Raw genomic sequence first — 22,434 nt, 5'->3', positions numbered from 1 at the left:
AATAATAAAGACTACAATGTAAATAAAACCTAATTCAAAGGCAAATGGCTCATCATCTACCAATAATATCAGGTCACAGGGATAAAAGTAGTGCTGAGATTGAAAATATTATTGGACATGCACAGAGAATGGGCAGGAGAAGTGGGTAGACTAGGTAGATACTGTAATCTCTGTCTTCATATTCTCTGGTTCTATGAATTCAAGCCTCTCTAATAGGGAAGATTCATGTATACTTCTTGGGAATGCCTTTTCTCTCATCTGCCCATACCATAAAAACAAAACAAAATCTAATGCTACAATGGTGCCAGAAAATATGGACATAATACAATATAACTTTATTGGATTTGGGGTTTACACCTTTATAGGCAAGGTTAAAATCCATATTCAAAAGACATTTAGACGGATAACTCAAAATGTTATCCATCTAAATGGCAAGTTCGGCATATTCAGCCACTTATCCATTTAAATTCTACCCACATAAGTTATCCAACTAGAATTCAGCTGGATAAGTTGGAGGTGAAGCGTTGAATTAGATGGATAAGTTATCCGACTAACTCTGAAATTCAGTTAGCCAGATAACTTATCCAGCTCACTCTGGTCGGCCCGTAGGGCTGTCCTAAAGGTAGCTGGATAAACTTATCTGGCTAATTTTAATAAAACTGGCTATATTCAGTGGCATGAACTAAATTAGCCAGATAAGTTTATCCAGCTAATTAGCCAAGCTGCACAGCGGCTCAATATGGATTTGTTGTTTTCATGAATGGAGAAAAAAAAACCACTACATAACAGTTTGCACCAACAATCATGGTAAAATTTAAAATTTTTTAAAACTTTTAACTAGTCAGGAAAATGAATTTTGCAGTGGTCTACAAACTCTGCAATTATTCTTAGATCATGTCTTAAAGCAGAGGTGCTCAAACATGTCCTTGCAGGCCCTCCAGCCAGTTGGGTTATCCAGGTACGGGAGGGAGACCACAACTGTAGAGGTGCTCTGCCTTCGGGTTCAGGACAGGTGCAGAGGCTTATGGGAGGGCCGGTGTGCTCAATTTAAATCAGGGACAGTCCACCCATCTGGACTATGAGCATGGGCATCTTTCCTTTCTTAGGTCTTCTCTTTTTTCTTCCTCCCATCGCTGTTTCTTGTACTCCAGCACTTTTGGGGGCACCTGCGGAGGGAAGCACTGGATAATTGGCCCCCTCAGAGATCACAGGCCTGGTGCTGTTCCACCTGTGGTTTTTTGCAATGGTCCTGCCAGCAGGCTGTTGTGTGTGCAAAGGCTTGTGTGCAGGAGGTTCACGGTGGCTGGCCTCCATCATGTCCTGCCCAGGCACAATAGTACAGCGGAGACAGGCATGGGAGAAGGTGCATTTGTCTGAATAGAGGACTGCTCTTTTGGTGGCTTTTAGTGATTGGTGCTCCTCCCCCCTTCCCCAGGCCCTTTGTCTTCACCGTGCATCTGTGTCCCTCTTGCTAGGCTTGAGGATCTGTCCCCAGCATCCATGATCTCTCTCTTTGCTCAGGTGCTTGCGAGGTGAGCAGAGGTTGACGGTGGGGGACAGAGCTAACAGAGGGCTGGCGATGCTGTGCTTCTGGGCTGTGGGATCTCTCTCTTCCACACTGCTTTTTTTGTGGGCATGTGCAGTTGTCCAGGGTCATACCATGCTATGCCATGTCATCTGACCCTCCCCCACAGCAAGCTTGGTGCAATAGCGCAGCATGGCTGGGTCAAGCAGATACAGGTGGGTATGTCAGATGCGGACATGATCCGGCTTGCTTCCCCCCATCCCAGCAGTCAGGATCCTAAGATCAAGGAGCAAGCTGCATGACCTCCAAATCCAGCCAGAAAGGCGGGATGGGTAGGCAGGCAGGAAGACGAGTAGCAGCACAGGTGGGCAGGCAAGACACAGAAGACACTGAAGAACTGAAGACTAACCACTGGTCGAAGACAAAGACGAGGAACTGGGGAACAAGGGCCAGCAACTGAAGAGAAGACCAGGAATGCAGGAATGAAGTCCAGGAACACACACAGAAACACGGAGGCAACTGCCACTACTTTGCATAAGTGGACCTATTGTCGAGGCATGGACTGAGGGCTGCGATGTCATCTAAGGGCACCACGGGGAGTTTCCCACCAGGGGCCCTTTAAAGCTGGGGATGTTGCGCACGTACCTTAGGAGCTGCATCAGGTGAATCGGCAGCATCCTGCTACAAGTGGCATCAGCCTTGTTTCAGTATTACAGCCTGCCGCATTGCAGCCTGGGGGGGTCTGTTTCAGTGTAGGAGCTGGAGGTAAGAGCGGCGGTCTGCAGGGTGGACCCGAGGACTGCCGAACGCAACAATCACTTTTTTACATCTAACTTGTAAATGCTTATGCTCTTCCCTATTTTCCTCAATTGGGTCTGCATTCCATTTTTTAAGTGGTGCCCTTTCCCCTTTAATTGCCTCTTTCACTTCACTTTTAAATCACGCTAGTCATTTGGTTTTCCTTCAATCTTTTTTTAATGCATGGAATTAATTTTGTCTGGGCCTCAAGGATAATAATTTTAAACAATGTCTACGTCTCATGCAACTTTTTAACCTTGTGGATTGCTCTTTTTAGTTTTTTCTAACAAATTTTGCATTTTATCGGTCTCCTTTTTTATATGTAAATGCTACTTAAGTAGTTTTCCTTAGTATTCGCCCTCCAGTGAATATATTAAATTATATTACATTATGATCACTATCATCCACCCAAATCTTACACCAGCACCTATGGTTCCACTGAGAAGTAGACCTAATATAGTCCGTCCCCCCCCCTCCACCAGACCCATTGGATGCATGACCAACTGTTGCATGAAGCAGTCATTGATGGCATCTAGGAATTTTACCTCCCCTTTCATGTCCTGATGTGATGTGACATTTACTCAATCAATAATAGGGTACCTGAAGGCTTCCATTATTTATTTATTTGTTTATGTCCAAACATTTGATATTCCACTTTTATCCGGATCGGACTCTAAGTGGATAACAGTAAATTAGAGCAGTTTAACAAGTCCGTATAGGAGTAGTCGCTCACACATAACTGTGAAGGAGGATACAGAAAACTCCCTCAGCCTACCTTAAAGGACTGGACCCAGCTGTCTCGCTCAGTCCTCCTTAAGGTTGAGACCCACGGGGAATCCTGGGTGAAGGGAGGAGCCCTTCACAAGAATGTAAGACCTCAGGCCTAGAAGGGTTAGACAAGACCCTGGAAAGAGAGAGAGTCCCACCATACGAAAAGACTGGCTACATTTGAGGTTGAGAGTGACATTGTTAAAACCTGCTAAGTTTAAAGTTGGGAACTTGCCTGAAGTCAAGGTGAGCTGCCTCCAAGTGTTTATTTTTGCTTTGCACTTTCCTTTGTTAATTGTGAGATACCTGAAGCCAAGGTGAGCTTCCTAAGTTATTTTGTTTTGCTATGCACTGCACTTTTGTGTGTTGTCACTGTAAATAAACTGAACTTAAGGAAAAGCCAGAATCAGCCTCCATTTTTCCTCTGGCTGTCCCCAAGCCGCTACTGCTCAAGTTACCACAATAACCGATAGTTCAGAGTTATTTTAATTTAATATAGTACAAAGTACAGGCCAAACTATGAAAGACTGTGCCAGAACTAATATAAATTAACTAAAATAACAAATAGTATAACTTATCAGAGACAGACTAAGTAAAATAACTTAATTAATATAACTTAATGGAGATAGACCAAAGTAATAACGCAGACTGATTGCAGTATCTACGAGTGGCCCAGAAATATTGTTCTGTAACAGTGTCTCGGAGCTTTAGTTGTCCTCATGATAAGTTCATTGGTTGCAAGATTAGATCATTTATCAAGCAAACTGGGAGAATGCCTTGTCAAATAGCCATGCCTTTGCTTTCTTTCTGAAAGTTAGGTAGCATGGTTCAAGTTGGATGGAAAGTGGAACCATGTTCCAGAGTTTCGGGGCAGAACAGCTGAAGGCCTTCTTTTATTATTCTGTTGCTCATTTTATAAGCTATTCTAATCACTGTTAGCATTTTGCGGTCTGTTTTCTCATCCAGACCAAGCAAGCGGTAGAATATCTCCACTACTATATTTTCCCTTGGAATTTCTATCCATGAGTATTCCAGAGGTTTCCTGCAAAACTATTATCCTGCTTGATTCTATGCCATCCTGAATATATACAGTACTACCCGATCATTATTTTTATCTACCCTGTCATGTCAATATAAAGTATACCCTAATATCACAGTGTCCCTTTGGTTATCCTTCTTCTACCAGGACTCTGAAATGCTTATATCTTCCTTTAGTACCATACATTCTAACTCTCCAGTCTTGTTTTTCAGACTTCTGGCATTTGATTACAGATATTTTAAAGTAGCTCTATTTGTATTTCTATTTTTATAGTACCCACAACCTGCTTAATATCTGATGATACAGGCAGTTTTGAGTCATTTTTAGCTGTGTGCTCTGCATTTAAATACATATGGTTTTTAAGCTTTTACAATCGGCTCTCTGCTGGGACATTCTAATTTACTCAGTTTGCCCGTATCTTTTGAAGGTGCCTCCCTTTGAACCATGCACTGTTAAACGACTGTCGGCTTTCCCCCATGTTTTAGTTTAAAAGTTTTTCAATCTCCTTTTTAAAAGTTAGCATCAGCCTGGTTCCACTCTGGTTAAGGTGGAGCCCATCTCATCAGAATAGGCTCCCTCTTGGATTTCCTTTTGTCTGCTAGTCTCCCTGCTTCATACCTGTAATGTCTCCTTTTTCATACCTGGAACATCTCCGGCTGAAGTCTGACACCATCGGGAGGCATCTTTTGACTGCATAGAGGCGCCCTATGGTATACCAAAGCCGCGCACTCCTAGGTTTGATTGACTGTCTGCTGCCTTCTGTGCTTCGAGACTTTTTCTTTTTTTCACTTGGTATGGGAAAAAGAAGGGGTCAGGTTTGTATCTTCCCTTCCTTATCTTAGCAATCTGCTGCTCCCCAGATGTTCGCAGGACACCAGGCATCTTCTTACTCAAGTAAGCTTTTCATTGCTGGCAGCATAAATGGGACAATGTAGGGTCAGCTAGAGATGAAGACATATTTAAGCCCTTATTTCCCAAACCCTCCTCCTGCTCCGGGTTTTGACGGGGTCCGTCAGTCTTCCAGTGGGTCCGTTGTTGATGACGCTGAGAGAGGTTTTGTCCCGGGAACTTCTTCATCTGATCAGACTGTAGGTGCAACTTCAGGACCCAATTTGCAGAGGCCAGCAAACACTGGGCTTGAAGATGTATGGCGAGCTTTAGTTCTTTTGGAAAATGCAGTAAGAAAATGGATTCTTTCACTTTCATTGGATTGTTTAAAGGGACAGTTTGCAGTTTCCCAAACAACTGAAGAACCTGATAAAAGATTGAAGAATCTTGAATCTCATGATCTCAGTAATCAAGAAGTTAGATCAGCCCTAATCAGTGATTGTTCTTTGATTAATAGATGTCTTGAGTTGTTTGAGAACAGATGGAGATCTTTTAATCTCAGTTTGCTTAATTTTTCATGTTCCCCTCCGATTGGTCTTAAAGAGTTAATTATAAAATATTTAAAGGAGATTTTATGTATATCTGAAAATAATTTACCGACTTTCACTAAGATGTATTATGTCCCTGTTAAAGGGAGAAAAAAACAGTTACGAATAGTAATTCTGACGAGTTTCAAATTTCTTGAGGCTCCCTAAACTTGACAAATTTTTTAGAACAATCCAAGAAAGTGATTCATGAATGGGCAACATTGTTGATTTCGTATTCATTTGTAATAGAAAAAAAAGTGATCTTGAGATTGTTTTTCACTAACGAGAATGCCCTGGTCATGGGTCAGAAAATCTGGATCTCTCCCGATGTCTCAAGACAGACTCAACACCAGCAAAAGGCTTTTTTCCAGTTGAGAGAAAAAATTGATTTTCGGGGAAGAATTCTATTTGCGTTATACCTCTAAGGAGGTCATTTACCAGACGGATCGCACGCGATAAGGGATGTTTCGCACGCGAAAAGTCCCTTATCGCGTGCAATACCAAGATGGGGCGGAGTCGGGGCGTCACCGGGGCTGATTCTGCGAAGACGCCAAGGATGATGAAAAGGTAAGGGCCTTTTCGCGTCCTATTTCACGCCCAATAGCTACACCTTCTATGGTGGCGCTATTGGGTGCGAAACCGGCAGCGATCGCACCGCAGCAGTGCGATCGCTGCCGGCTAGCGCAGGACTGCCCCCTGTTTCGGCCCCCCACCCCTCATTACCTAAAGTATCGCAGGCCTGTGATACTTTAGAAAATGAGGCCCTAAGTGTCTAATTAAATTACATGGAAACAAATATTCCTTCTTTGAACCTAATCAATTAAAAATGTGATTGGATAGCAAGTTAACTGTGAATCCCACATCTACATCAGTGCTCAAACATTTATTATTTCACGTTAAGGCCCTAACTACACCTTTTTTCTGCTCGTTGTGCCCACTATAGCTGTGCATTACCAGGAAAAGATTTTTATCATACATGCTGTTCAGGCAAAGGAGAGAGAGCGCCTCTGTATAGACCAATATGTCACCCTACTATTTATACCTCTGTAAGAGGGGGCACTTTTAATGCGGAGTAGAGTTTGGGGAGGGGGTAGGAGGTACGAACAGGAAAGCACACATCACTGAAGATTTTCTGTCATTTCAATTGATGAAAGGTACAAGAGGAGTTGAATTGTATAATGCACTCTCTACCTAATTTCAAACAAGCAACAAACACGCTCGCTCTCTCTCCTTTGCCAGAATGGCATGTGCGATAAAAACATTGTCCTTGTATGGTACCCGCGGTGTACTAATCAGCGCATAAAGCGAAAAATAGCGTAGGTGTGATACATTTATCACAGCTTGTAGAAATTACCTATGCAACGAGGGAGCAGGGAAATTAGCCTAACCACACCCCCTTTTTATTGCGGGCGCTATTTCTGCTATATTTATAGCATTTTGATAAATCTAGGGGTAAGTTTGTTGGAATGTGGAACTGGTAATTAAATTTTGCAGCTTTACTTGTAACAGTTTTCCTTTATGAGGTTGTTCAGTGGGTCCATCTCATTTTTTGTGGTTATGAATATATGATTGCAGTTTAAAGTATTTTTGTTTGCTTATATTGCTTTATTTTCTTGGAAGAGTCTGTAAATTGCAATTACGTTTTTCAAGTAGTATTGCTTGTAAACATTTTTGTAACATGATATAAATAAAGAGTTAAAAAAAAAAAAGAACAGGCTCTCTCTTCTCCAGAATGTTCCCCAGTTCCTAACAAACCTAAAAACCTCTTCTCTACACCATTGTTTTATCCACACATTAAGAATGGATAGCTTCTATCTTACTGCTGAGCTTCTCTCTATATCATAAAGGCTGAGTAATGAGTAAGTATGTCTCAATTTAAGGGTTAAATGCGATTTAAATGATTAAGGAGAAGATATGTCTCAATTTAAGGATTGTTAATTGTGATTAAGGTTTTTAAATTTATTAGATGTCTTTTAAAATCTATGGGATTTAAATTTGATAACTAATTAAAATTAGTCACTCACTAAAATCAAGGTTAACTGAATGTTATTTTAAGCGACTGACTTATTTTGAAGACTTTTCTCCTAGTGTGAGTGATATCTTTATATCAAAAAATGAGAATGGAATGAATGGATGGGAATCAAACTAGTTGCTCTAGAACCAATGCTTTTGCCATTTCAGATCAATTAAGTAATCTTTGCAAACTCACAATTTTTTTTTTAATTTATTTTGTATTAGGTTTTTTATAATACAATAGCAGGTCAAGATATGAAAACAGAAAATAATAGTAAACTTATTTCCAAAGAAATTGTAATACATCCTTAAATTATCAAGGTCCTTAACGCGGGCCTTCCTTTTAGTATGTGGCATTATAAGAAACGCTATAGCCAAGAGAGAAAGTTCAGAAGCCGACAGTAAAAAAGTTCATTGTTTAGATGTATATAGTTATAGTTTTATTGTTCTTTGCACTCCTTGTTCTAATGTAAACCGGTATGATGTGATCTGATCATGAATGCCGGTATATAAAAAACCTAAATAAATAAATAAATAAATGTATATCTCTGAGGCCGCTGCAAATTAGAAAATCAATAAAGAGCTCATAAATCAAATTACCTCCAAGTGCTTCTCCGGCCTTCTCCGGACTAAGCTGGACAAAGCCGCGCGCCCCTTCGGCGCGCATGGCTTAGGCGGCGCGCCGCAAACACAGTTCTTTTCAAATGAAGAAGTACTCCTCCCACTAACCAGTGGGACCAATGAGAAGCAGGTAATGTTGTAAGGCTCACCGGGCATAGCAGGAAATATGTGGTGGCAGCGCGCCGCAAACACAGTTCTTTTGAAATGAAGAAGCACTCCTCCCACTAACCAGTGGGACCAATGAGAAGCAGGTAATGTTGTAAGGCTCACCGGGCATAGCAGGAAATATGTGGCGGTGGCGTCGCGCCGCAAACACAGTTCTTTTGAAATGAAGAAGTACTCCTCCCACTAACCAGTGGGACCAATGAGAAACAGGTAATATTGTAAGGCTCACCGGGCGTAGCAGGAAATATGTGGCGGCGGCGGCCGAAAACTCACAATTCTAATATTGGCAAATACTATTTTTACTAGCTCACAGATGAAAGTCTATTTTCCCATTACACAGACAATTCTATATTTTATTAGCTCAGAGAACCAAAGTCTGTTTTCCCATTACATAAACAATCCTAACACTGGGAAAGGAGCTATGATTTTATGATTACTATGTAAAATCCAACAGAAAAAAATACATTAGCATTGGTACAGGTTGTTATATCACTACAGCATCATAGCTCAGTTCAAAGATTTAAATATTTAATACATATCAAAGTACATACAAAATAGTTTAACTCCTACTGAAATTACACAAAAGGAGATTAGCAAATATGCATAAATATTAAAATCTACCAAGTCAAAATGAGAAAAAAAAACTAATTTAAAAATAAAATAGAGGCAATTAACCAAACATCTACCCTATATTGTCAGGTATATTGCTTCAATTTTTTATTTACATTTTTTTAAGCTTACCTGGCAATCTGGGGATTTTATTCCATTTTTTTGATATGAGAAAATAACTGATGTCATTTGCCCATAACATTTCAATTACAGCAATTAAAATGATTACTGGGTACTCTACACATGCTTGAAAGAAATAGGTTTTATTTAAATAATTAGGTTTCTTGCATAATGGTAAACATTTTTCTTTAGATTATGAACTGACCTGTGTTTTTCCCAATAGTCGGTATGCCTGCTGGACTTTAGTATAATGGCTGACATCAAAATTCTTGCAGATTTTGGAGAGAGCTACATCTAATTGTTCCTTTAAAAGAAAAATCCATTAAAAATTTAAATATATGTCCAAGGAATCATTTTTTTATATTACTACATGATATCAGTTTATTCACATACCCATAATTATGCATTTTAGTAACTTATTATGAACAGAACAAAATAAGAAAACAAGATCTGACATGTTGAGTCAGATAAAGGTACATTGAGTCCAGCATAAATTCAAGTCACAAGTTACCCAGAAGATCACAAAGAGTAGATCCATTTGTTATTGCTTACTTCCTGGGAAATGCGGGAACTTTCCGAAAATTACCTAGCTAATAGTGGTATATGGACTTTTCCTCCAAGAATTTGTTCAAACCTCTTTTAAACTATGCTAAGTTAGCCATCTTAAACAAAATCTCCGGCAACAAATTCCACAGCTCAATTGTGTTGAGTGAAAAAATATTTTCTCCTCTTTGTTTTAAATGTTAGTTGCACAGAATATCCCCTTTTCTTATAATGATTTGCAAAGGTATATAATTGTCCCCTATGTATTTATTCTACCCCTCTCACAATTTTTAAACCTCTATTATATCCTGACAGTTGTTGCCTCTTCTCCAAGTTAAAGAGCCCTAAGCTGTCTAACCTTTCTTCATAAGAGAGTCATTCCATCCCCCTTGATCATTTTTATTGCCCTTCTCTCTACCATTTCTAGTTCTGCTTCATATATTTTAAGATGGGAAGACCAGAAATGCAAACAATACTCAGCTGAATAATCAATGACCATGCTGAAGCCCAGAAGAAAAACAAATGTTGACTCAAAAACTGAAAACTGTTTATATTTCTTGAAAAACAAATTAGCATCTTTCCCATTCAACTCAGATTTGGGAAAAATCAGTTCAATGATACAAAGCTCAAAATTTTGAACACAGTGTTGTCGGAAACAATATGAATATCTACAGATATGTTTTCAGTGCAGGTCCTTAAACAATGTCTATATGTTGGATAATTCAAGTTAGTAAAATATAATGGTAAAATTCAAGTAAAAACTGTAGAAGATTGGACACCAATATGCACGCACTAAGAGAAGGAACTTGGCTGGGTCTTCTTCCCACCCTTGTACGTGGACTTGATCAATAATGCAAGTCAGAAAAGGCAGAGTTGCTTACCTGTAACAGGTGCTCTCAGAGGACTGCAGGATGTCAGTCTCCATACGTGGGTGGCATCATCCAATGAAATTTGGTATAGAAAACATTTCAAATTTTCTATAATTTTGATTGAACTCTCTGAGCAGCTCATGCATGCATTATACATGGGGCCCTTTCTGTCTTATAACATAGAATAAAACCCATGAAGTGGAGACCCAACTCCACAGGGAGGTGGGAAGGTCTCGTGAGGACTAACATTCTGCTGAAGGACAGACTGGCCAAACTTGCTGTCATGTCAGCTATCCTTATCTAAATAGTAATGTGATGTAAATGAGTGAAGGAACTCCACGTTGCAACTCTGCAGATACCCTCCATGAAAAGTGCTCGCAAATGGGCCACTGACGATGCCATGGCTCAAACAAAGTGACCCTTGATATGACCTCCAAGATGCAATTTGGCCTGGGCATAATAGAAGGAGATGCAGTCTGCTAACCACCTGGAAAGCATCTGCTTGGCAATGGCGATACCTAGTCTGTTCTGGTCAAAAGAAACAAAATGCTAGGTGGACTGTCTGCTCCAGATAGAAGGCCAAGGCTCTCTTGCAGTCCAAAGTGTTCAGGGCTTGCTCGCATTGGTGCGAATGAGGCCTGGAAAAGAATGTTGACAGAACGATGGACTGGTTAAGATGAAAGTTCATCACCACTTATGCAGAAACTCAGCTTTGCTTCAGTCTTTGCCTGTGGCTCTGCTGCAGTCTTCATCTCCGCTTCAGCCTCAGCCTTGTTTCAAATCATCAGCCTTGCTGCATGCCAATAGCCTTGCTCAAAATATCAGCCTTGCCTCAAGCCATCAATCGTGTCCTTACCTGGCTTCAGCCACAGTCTAGTCTTTGTATGGACTTTTGGACTCAGTCATAGTCTGGCTGTAGCAAGACTCGCTCAACCGCCGCTGGCATAGGTCTCAGGATTTGATCTGCGAGGCTGTGTCAAGGCAAGAGAGGTTCACACATACGCAATTCCTTATAAAAAATTAGTGTAAGGTGTATAAGTCACTAAACCTGAGCTCACTGACTCTACGTGCTGAAGTGACTGCCACCAAAAATATGACAATCCAGGTCAGGTACTTCAGGTCACAGGAGCACAGTGGCTCAAAAGGAGCTTTCATCAGCTGAGCTAAACCCATGTTGAGGTCCCAGAACACAGCAGGCCTTAGGGAAGGCTTCAACTGAAACAGACCCTGCATTAAATGTACAACTATAGGCTCTACAGAGATGGGCTTATCCTCTACACCATGGTGATGTGCACCAATTGCACAAAGTTGAACCCTAACCGAGTTAGTTTTCAGACCAGATTCAGAGAAGTGTAGAAGGTAGTCAAGCAGTTTTTGTGTTGAGCAAGAGAAAGGATCTAGGGACTATTGCTCACACCACACGGAAAACCTCCTTCCCTTCAGCCATATGACTTTCTAGTGGAAGGGTTTCTGGAAACTAAAGGAACACGAGACACATCTTCCGAGACAGCTTGATGGGTTGAAAAATCAAGCTCTCAACAACCAAGCTGTAACATGGCCTGAAGGTTTAGATGTTGCAACCAGACCCGATCCGGATGGATAACTTCCAAAGGAGTGGAAACCAGGCCTGTCTCAGCCAATGGGAGGCTATGAAAATTACAGACCCTTTATCTTCCATGAGCTTCAACAAAGTCTTCACCACCAGCAATGCTGGAAGATACATACACAGGAGACCCAGGCTTCAAAAAAGGCTAAAGGCATCTGAAGCTAACTTGCCATGTGTCCTGTACATGGAGTAGAACTGAGGAACCTTACTGTTCCAAGGGGCCATGATCAGATCAACCTCCGGGCTTCCCCAGAGATGGAAGATCCAGTTCGCTAGACCATTCATAGGGTCTGAAGGAGCAACTCAGTCTCTCGCTATCCCATTCTCTGTACCAGCCAGTTACATGGCCCTGAACACCATCCTGTGGGAGTGACCCCATGACCAAATCTGGATCCCCTCTAGACACAGGAGATAAGAGTCCACACCTCCCTGCTTGTTAACGTAGTACATTGCCACCTGGTTTTCTGTCTGGATCAACACAATTTTGATAAGACAGCCAATCTCTGAAAGCCCACAGTGCATACCTGATTGCCCGTAGCTCCAGAAAGTTGATTTGGACCAGAAATGCTAAGTGCTAAGCTCATCTACATGGCTCCCCAGCCTAAAGTGGACACATCCATTGTTAGGGTAATTTGAACCTGAGGAATTTGAAAGGGTATCCCCCATTCCAAAAAGGAAATGAGTCCTGGAGGGACAGATGCAGACCCACAAATCCTGAGTGGCCTGAAGCTACTGGAACCTCAGGGTCCATTGGGGTCTCCGCAGGTGCAGGCATGCCAAGGGAGTAACATGTACTGTTGTGGCCATATGGCTCAACAGTCTCAACCATATGCCATGCTGTTATCTACTGACTCTTTTGAATCTCCGCCTCGATGGCCTTCAAGGTGATGGCTCATGGTCATGACAGAAAGGCCTTGGCCTGAGCCGTGTCAAGCAGGGCTCTGATGAAATCCAATTGAGATGATGGGTTGAGATGGGACTCGGGGTAGTTGATGACGAACTCTGGTGACTACCACACATGGATGGTTGAGAACATGGACCCTTCAAGTCCCTGCCCGAGAGGTACTCTTGACCAGTCAAACATCCAGAGAAGGAAAAACGTGAACTCACGGTTTGCACAGTGTGCTGCAACCACAGCCAGGTATTTTGTAAAGACTCGCAAAGCAAATGCAAGCCCAAATGGCGGAACATGGTATTAGAAGTGGTGTTTTCCAACCATGAATCAGAGATACTTCCGGTGGCTGAAGAAGATCTTGAAGTGAGTGGAGGAGTAGCCTAATGGTTAAAGCAGTGGGCAATGAACCAGGAAACCAGGGTTTGAGTCCTGCTGTCGCTCCTTGTGACCTTGGGTAAGTCACTTTACCCTCCATTGCCTCAGGTATGAACTTAGATTGTAAGCCCTCTGGGGATAGGGAAATACCTACAGTACCTAAATGTAAACCAATGTGATATGTCAGATTGAATGTCGGCAAATAAAATAAATAAATACATAAGTGAATGTGTCTTTAAGATGAAGGCAGCATAGCCAATCCACTTTTTGTACGAAAGGGATCAAGGTGCCCAGGGAAACCAACTTGAACATTTCTCTTTTAGAAATGTGTTCTAGGCACTTAGATCTAGGATAGGACTGACCAGCTCCTGTTTTCTTTGAAATCAGGAGGTCCCAGGAATAAAATCCCTGCCCGCTCTGCCCTGCTGGAACGGGCTCAGCTGCTCTGGCCATTAAAAGAAAGAAGAGCTCCGACAGAAGCACTTCCTGATGTGCTACCAGTCCTGAAAATGGACCTGGAAGTAGATTTGGTGGGGAACTCAATAGGTTTAATTTGTATCCTCTGTGAATGATGGTCCAAGGTTATACTGGGCCATTGGCTCACGTAGAACCGCAGCCTGCCACTTGACTGGAAGGTCGGTTGCCATAGTTATCCTGGGGTTGGCTACACCTTCTTTGACCCAGTCAAAATTCCATCCCAGGAGTTGACTGAGGCACTGGCTGGTTCTTTGAGGCCCTGTTGTCTTGGGGCCTGCTATTGTCGATGAGGCTGAGGCAGTGGAGGATAGTGTCTCCTTGGGTATAAGACAGACTTACTTGGGCAAGAACTTGAAGACTTCTTGGCGAATAAAATCCTAGATCTAGAAGCAGTCATGTATGTTGTTGTCACGGAGACCTGGTACACAGAAAACCATAAATGGGATATAGTTATACCCAGCTACAATCTAATCAGGAAGGACAGAGTAGGAAGGAAAGGAGAAGGCGTGGCATGATATATATATATATATATATATATATATATATATATATATATATATATAATAAAGAACAGTATTAAAGCAACAGCATTAGTGGGCTTATGAGGTATGGTGGAGGCACTATGGGTTAGTCTGGAAAGAGGGAATGGAACACTTGTTTATAGTGGTGTAATATACTGACCTCCATCATACACAGAGGAGATGGATAGAGATTTAATGGAGAATATTCAAAGGATTACTGTGAAAGGGGAGGTGCTACTGCTATGGAATTTTAATCTTTCAGATGTTGATTGGACCACCAACTGCAGTATATTCTAGAAGCAGAAAGATCCTGAATTTTCTGCAAGAAGAACTGTTCTGACAACCGGTAATGAAATCCACATGGGAGGGGGGCATTACTGGACCTGGTTCTTAACAACGGGAACAATGTGTCTGATGCTGTAGTGGATGATCATCTGGGAATTAGTGACCATCAGATGGCATGGTTCAATATTAGAATGTAAGAGATGAAGTTTCCTTCTAAGCGACGGCCCTAGACCATAGGAAAATTAATTTTCTCAAAATGGGGGAGTACCTCAAGAAGTCATTAGTTGGATGGGAAAACCTAAGGGAAACAGAAGGGCAGTGGGCAAAACTAAAAAGAGATGATATAAGGGCAACTAATTTTTTGTTAGAAATGCAAATACAGGGAAGAGTAAAAAAGAGACCATTATGGTTTTCTAAAGAAGTAGCTGAAAAGATAATGGAGAAAAAGTTAGCATTCATAAACTACATGAGATCACAGAAAGAGGAAGACAGATGACAATATATGGAAAAATAAAGAGAAGCTGACAGCCACGGGTTCGGAACACGGACACTGGCAAAATTGAGTGTCCATTTTCCAACCTGTGGGCAGATTTTTTTTTTTTTAAAGATTTTAATTTTTTTTTATTTTTGCGGCCTCCGACTTAATATCCTTTGGTATGAGTTAATTTCTGAGAGTAAAATGTTTGGCTTGGCCACATAGTTTGCTTTCTGTATTGCAGGTGAATACCTAATAGGCTCATCAACATGCATTTGCATGTGATGAGCGCTATTAGTTTGGGGGGTGGATGGCCGCGCTATTACCCCTTACTGTATAAGGGGGGGGATGGCCGTGCTATTACCCCTTACTGTATAAGGGGGGGGATGGCCGTGCTATTACCCCTTACTGTATAAGGGGTAATAATAGCGCGTCAAAACCGCGCGTCCAAACGGGAGCTAACAGTGCCCTCGGCCGAGTGCACCGTTCTATATTGGCCTGCATGGAAGGGCCTGGAGCAGAACCACATAAAACAAACACAATTAAGACTGGAAGTGAGATACACCTCATCGAATTTCAGATCACCATAGTCGTGAGGAGCTAACTAAACTTAAAGTAGTTAAGACAATGGGGCCAGATGGGATACATCCGAGGCTACGAAGAGAACTTACAGATGTCCTGGCAGCTCTGCTGGCTGACCTTTTCAATGATTCGTTAGAGTTTGAAGTAGTTCTAGAGGAATGGAAAAGGGCAGATGTGGTTCCTATTCAGAAAAGTGTAACTAAGGAGGTGCCTGGGAACTACAGGCCAGTTAGTTTGACCTCTGTGGTGAACGAATAATGGAACTGCTGCAAAAAAAAAAAAAAAAAAAGGGGGGGGTAATAGTTCAATTTTTGAAATCTATTGGATTGCAAGATCTGAGGCAGAATGTTTTTTGGGTTTGTTTGGTTTTTTTCACCAGTGATAAAGCCTGTCAGACGAATCTGATCAATTTCTTTGATTGGGTGACCAGAGAGTTGGATCAAGGGAGAGCACTAGACATAGTATACTTGAATTTCATCAAGACCTTTGACACGATTCTGCACAGAAGACTTATACATAAAGTATGCGCCCTTGGTATGGATCCTAGAGTGACTGGCTGAGTAGAAAGTGTCAAACGGTAGTAGTAAATGGAGCTTTCTTTGAGGAGGGGGTTGCTACCAGTTGTATTCCTCAGGCATCAGTCCTTGGACTGGTTCTTTTCAACATTTTTGTGAACATTAAGGAAGGCTTGTTGGAGAAAGGTTTGTCTTTTTGCCAATGATACTAAAATCTGTAACAGAGTGGACAGCCAGAAAGGAGTAGAAAACATGAGGAGGGATCTAGTGAAGCTTAAGGAATTGTCTAAAGTCTGGCAACTAAGATTTAATGCTAAAAATTGCAGAGTAATGCAATTAGGATACAAAAATCCAAGGGAAAGGAACAGAATTAGAGGTGAAATTCTTCTAAGCACAAAGGAAGAGCAGGATCTGGGAGTAATTGTATTTGAAGATCATAAGGTGGCAAAAGAGGTAGAGAAAACGATGGTAAAAGCCTGAAAGATGCTTGGCTGCATAGGGAGAGGAATGGTCAGCAGAAAAAGGGAGGTGATGTTGCTCCTGTATAGGTCCCTGGTGAGACCTCACTTGGACTACTGTATACAATTCTGGAGACTGCACCTTCAAAAGGATAAAAACAGGATGAAGTCGGTCTAGAGCGTGGCTACTAAAATGCTCAATGGTCTTCGTTCTAAAGCATATGAGGATAGGCTTAAAGATCTAAACATGAATACCCTAGAGAAAAGGCGAGATGGGAAGATATGACAGAGACATTCAAATATCTCAAAGATTTCCATGCACAGGCGATGAGCATTTTCCAATGGAAAGAAGGCTCTAGAATGAGAGGTCATGAGATGAGGTTGAAAGGGGGTTGACTCAGAAGTAATCTTAAGAAATATTTCTTTACAGAGAGGGTGGTGGATACATGGAACAGCCTCCCAGTGAAAGTGGTGGAAATAAAAACGGCATCTGAATTCAAGAAACCATTGGATAAATACAGGGGATCTCTAAGGAAGTGATGAGAATTAAATGCTAAATTAATTTTACAAATTTGCAGATTGAATGAGCCATACAGTATTTTTCTGCCATCATGTTTCTATAAATGAGGAGGCTGAGTCTTGAATGCAAGCAGAGAGCTGCTTGAGTGCTACATGGTGATCACAGATTTGTACCACGGCACCCTTTATTTTATCCCCGAACAGATTCTCTTCCATGCATGGGACATCAGCAAGTTTTTCCTGCAACTGCTAACAGAGATCCGAGGCACGTAGCCAGGCGATTCTGTGAGTGCCAATCCCTATGGCAGAGATTCTTCTGCCACCTTGAAAACATCGTAAGTCAAACAGACCCAATATTTTCCACACTCCAGACCTTTATGCACCAGCAACTGGAGGGTGTCTTGCTGCTGAGGAGACAGCTGCTCGGCTATCTCCTGCACCTGAACATAAGATATGCCATATTGCGTCAGACCAAGGATCCATCAAGCCCAGTATCCTGTCTGCAACAGCAGCCAATCCAAGTCATAAGTACCTTGCAAATACCCACACATAAAACAGATCCCATGCTATTAATGCCAGCAAAAGCAGTGACTAGACCCTGTTTCAGGATGTCCTGCATGTATTGGCCTATGTAGAGCTATGCAGGCAATGAGCATAGCTCCATGAAACAATTTCTCCCAAGCATATCCATGGCCCTCGGATCCTTTCCTGGGGGCACCAACAAATGGGTCTGAAGATGCTTGGCCTTCTTAAGAATAGATTGCTGTGGCAGCTAATGCTTTTCGAATCTAGAAGCCTTTTGGATGAGATAATCATGTGCACCTTCTTGTTAACGTGAACCACGAAAAGGGGGTTTTCCCACATCTTCATAAGCAACAGTATAAGGATTTCATGCACTGGAACTACCACAATTTCCTTTGGAGGCTTCACATACTGGAGTATATCCAGTATCTTGTGACAAATATCCTCCTCCATGTGTAAACGGGATGGCCTCCGCCATCAACTGGACAAAACCTGCAAAAGAGAAATCTTCCGGAGGAGACTTTCTGCTGCCACAAGGAGGAGAGGAATTGGAGGGGACGCCATTCGAAGCCTCGTCATCCGAAGCCTCAGAGGAGCACCCCTCAAGGGTCAAAAGAATCGTCCTCACTGCCATAGGCAGGGAATGGATCCCTAGGCACTCGGATCTTCGATTAGTGGTATAGGAACAGACTCATCTCGTCAGGTGGGCTTGGACACAGAGGCTGATCCAGACTTCAGGTGAGCTTCCTCCTCTGAGGAACCATGGACGGCCACCGGACCGGTCGCTGGCATCTCCAATGCCATCGCAGGCACAGACACTGATGGCGGTTTCGGTGGGATACCAATAAGCTCCTGAAGGGAGCTGAGCAGAGGCTCAAGGAGCGATGGTGCAAGACCCGATGAGGTCAGTGCTCCGATGCCAAGGCCCTGCATTGCCTTTTCCACATCTGCTGCACCTGCTTTCCCGGATCCTCCTCTAAAATCTCCAATGCCAAGATGGACTGGGATCCAGAAGGCGAACCAGATTATCTTCAGAACCGAGAGGAAGATCGGTGGTGGACAATGGGACCCATGGAGGCAATGGCAAACCCTAGAAACTATGGAGGACTGGCACTCCTCCCCATGGGGTCGCTTCAGAGGCATCACAGCCAAGCAGTGTGTCCCTGTGCCCAGCATCATGCATTGATATGAAGCAATGCTGATGGCTTCTTCAGCTTTCCTCAATCCTCAGCTTGGTCATTCTCCAGGCCGAGGCTGATGAACCCAATGCCTTTGGGTTGGATGAGCTGAGTGATGGCTCATCTCCAGAGTCCCTGGAAGTCACCAATGCCAATGGAGCCAATGGCCCTGCCTTCATTGGCTCTCTGGCCATCAGAGCAGCTCTGAGGTCTTTCAATATCGATACATATCAGTCTTCCAGAGCCCGAAGTGTTGATCCATCTTCTCCAACCAGTCCCAACATTCTTTAGGGATCATCTGTGTGCATTTGTAGCAACCTCGGATGTCATGTGACACTCCCAGGCAGAGGACATATCTATCTTGGTGATCCATGATAGACATAGACCTCCTACATTGAGGGCATCACTAGAACCGTAATGATGACATGGTGTTGTGAAAGAAAAGGAATGTGATATTGAAATCGATGGCTACTGCCTTCATTGGCTGGTGGGCACAGAGCGCACACTGTCCCGGGGATCAACATGAAAGGAAACTTACCAAAAATGTTGAAAAACCGAGGGACCTATGCCAACTCACGCAACCCCAATATCTTGCAGCAAATATACACCAGGAAAAATTGAGAGACTCACTCTACCGTGAAACACCGGGCTCCGCGGAAAAGAAAAGACTGAAGGGACCACGCATGGCCACTTGATATAGTGCATGCCTAAGCATCCTCATAAATGCTCAGTCAAAGTTCTAGAAACTTTGAAATAAAATTTCCGTGCCGGGCTCCATCGGATGATGTCACCCGTGTGTGAGGACTGCCATCCTGCTTGTCTTGGAGAAAGTGTGCTACTGTGAAATAAAATGTGAAACTATGAGAGCTTCTTCCTGCTGATGTTTCAGGCAGCTGTTATCTACAGATTGTCACACATAAAACACATACATAAAATTTTCCTAAAATACTAGTGGAATGGACCTCATATTTATTCTCATACTTTATTTCATATCATTACTATTTTACTGACATATACTTTTTTTAAATTCTACATATATTTCCACAATTACATAAACATTATAGTTTCTGTAAAAAATGATATGGTACCAGAGGAAAGAAAAACAACTAAAACTGAAATTTACCTTCAAAAAGAAAATTTAAAACCCTCATTCCCATTATATTATACCTCAGAAGGAGAAATCCAAATCAAATTCAGGTAATTCTAACAAATAAGTTAAATATTTCCTTTAAGACCATAACACCTGAAATTACCTTTATGCATCTTCTATATTGTTGGACTTAGCTCTCACTGAGATCATGTCTCATTTCCTACTCAAAAACATTTTATGCCTTACCTGTGTAGACTTGGCTACATCAGGAAACATTGCTATTCTATGACCTAAAAAATATGGGTCCATATTCAAAGGCATTTAGCCACATAAATTGTGAATTATCCAGCTAAATGCCAACTTTTGAAAATTTCCCCAATTTATCTGGCTATATTTTAGCTCAATAATTCATTATCTGGCTAAAATTTTGCTGTATTATATGTTCTAAGGGGTTCTGGGATAGAGCTAAGTTAGCTGGATAATTCTGATATTGAATGTTAGCCAGATAACTTTTCCGGCCAACACTGCTCATGCTGTAGAATAGTCCTAAAGTTAACTGAATAAATGTATCCAGCTAAATTTAAGTTAGCAGGATATCTGTCTAACTTTGCAAGCCAGCCACTGGCTGAATATTACCCCCATAGTCTGTTTAGCTTGAAAGAACTTTTTTAAAGTCCAATTTTTTTCAGGTTTGACAGCAAAAATGATCAACAGAGTAGCCTTAGAGGAGATTTCTAATTGAGAATCTTGCCATCCATTGATAGTTCAGTTCTTGATGAAACATTTACAACAGAGGTTCACTCTGGAGCAGAAGGAAGATAAAATACTTTGTCCAACTGGCAGGATAGATTCCAAAGGATCATTCAAACTTTCCTGACAGAATCTTTTCGACATATCTTAAAAAACTGTAAAACAAGACTTTGGGGAATTTAACAAATGTACATTTCTACATTGTTTTTCTAGTATTATCAATGTATAATATTATCATCTTTGATTAAAGCAACTTCACATCCTTTGCATTTCTTTTTGCTCAGTCTCAACCAAAGTCCATTTCTGTCCTAAACCACTTACACATGGGTTTTCACCCAAGTATGTAGTTCAGTGAGAGACATTAAGTTATAATGAACTCTCTTTGTCAGGGATTTGTCAATGGCAGTACACAGAGTCCAGAGTTATTATTGCAGATTTTACAGGGAGTATCTGAAATTCTGAAATCTGTAGCTATGACCAAGGAGATAACAACTCCTCCTCATCCAATAAACTAGCAGAGGGCTTTCTGTCATGCACATGGGACTCAGTCTCATTCCCAGATCTTGTTCCTACTACTGTAGCTCTTGCTACAGACACTCCTCCTAATCCTGGTGGCAATTGGGACTTAGTAAAATGTCCATCACACTGGGATCTGGTGTCAAGGCACCAAACCCAAGCCTTCTCGAGTCTTTATCTTGAAGCAAGAGGTCATAAACCTATCCAAAGTTCACTGGGTCAACTGAGGTAACAAGATGGGTTTTGACGGAAAAACCCAAATTTTTGAAGGAAAAAGCTCTGCCTCTTTTTGCCTAAATACATAACACATACCAAAAATACAAGACCTTCCCTACAAAACGTTGCGCTCCAGGAGATTTGAAGACTTACTGTTCAAGGAAGGATTTCTACTGTTCTTCATTTTCTTGATGTACTCCAAAAAAAGTTTCAAGGGCTGTGCCCCTTTGCTACACAATCTGACTGAATGCCACTGGGCTCAGTCTTTTATGTAGATTGGTCTCTGTTTTGTGATGTCAGAGCAAGGGAGATCTTTCCTCAACCCGTGGAGCCAAAACTGAGTGCCATGCATCTCTTTTCCCTCTCCTAGAACCGTACGGTCCCTCCAACTTGTGCTTGAGTTACTGATCAGGTCCATAAACACTGGCCGAGGGAGACTCATCACTTACACACTTTAAAACCAACAGGTCTCAATTTTAAAATGAATCTGTCAGTGTTTTAATGACAATTATTCTTGACTGTTTTGTTTTTTCAAAGATACACTGCCCTCCTGGATCATTCACAGTTATCAGCTATCAGATTTCCCATTATATCAGATGCATGCCATACATGGCCAAGGATGATATCAGCTCAAGTTTGGTTCAAGACAGCTTTATCATCTTGCTTTTTTTTTTTGTTTTTTTGCAATCCAATATTGTTAAATTTGTGACAGATATGGCTCTAGTTTCAACAGTTGTGAGAAGATGAACATAGAGGTTTAGGACTCTCTCCTGAGCTATGCTTTCACCAAAAAATTGGCCAGTGACATTATTCCTAGTGATAGCACAATTAGATTAACTATTTCCAATCCACACTGTAAAAGGACTTGAAGATGTAGAGTATCATCTTATCCTCTTCAGGGAATTAGTTTCCTTTTTGATTTTTATAAACACTTTTTGGTGAAGCTTATCAAATTATACAAACATCTTT

General features: G+C 41.7%; 1 protein-coding gene across 1 annotated transcript in view; it reads right to left on the bottom strand.

Annotated features, from left to right (window-relative positions):
• Positions 1-22,434, bottom strand: part of VPS50 (VPS50 subunit of EARP/GARPII complex) — a 620,793-nt gene that overhangs the window by 328,199 nt on the left and 270,160 nt on the right. Inside the window, 1 exon segment of the mRNA XM_029588894.1 lies at positions 9,279-9,377. Within this exon segment, the coding sequence (XP_029444754.1) occupies positions 9,279-9,377 (99 nt within the window).

This window comes from Rhinatrema bivittatum, chromosome 2 (genome assembly GCF_901001135.1).
Source record: "Rhinatrema bivittatum chromosome 2, aRhiBiv1.1, whole genome shotgun sequence".
NCBI classification, from domain to species: Eukaryota; Metazoa; Chordata; class Amphibia; order Gymnophiona; family Rhinatrematidae; genus Rhinatrema; species Rhinatrema bivittatum.
Note: the sequence above shows the minus strand (reverse complement) of the source record. Positions and strands in the feature narration are given on the sequence as shown.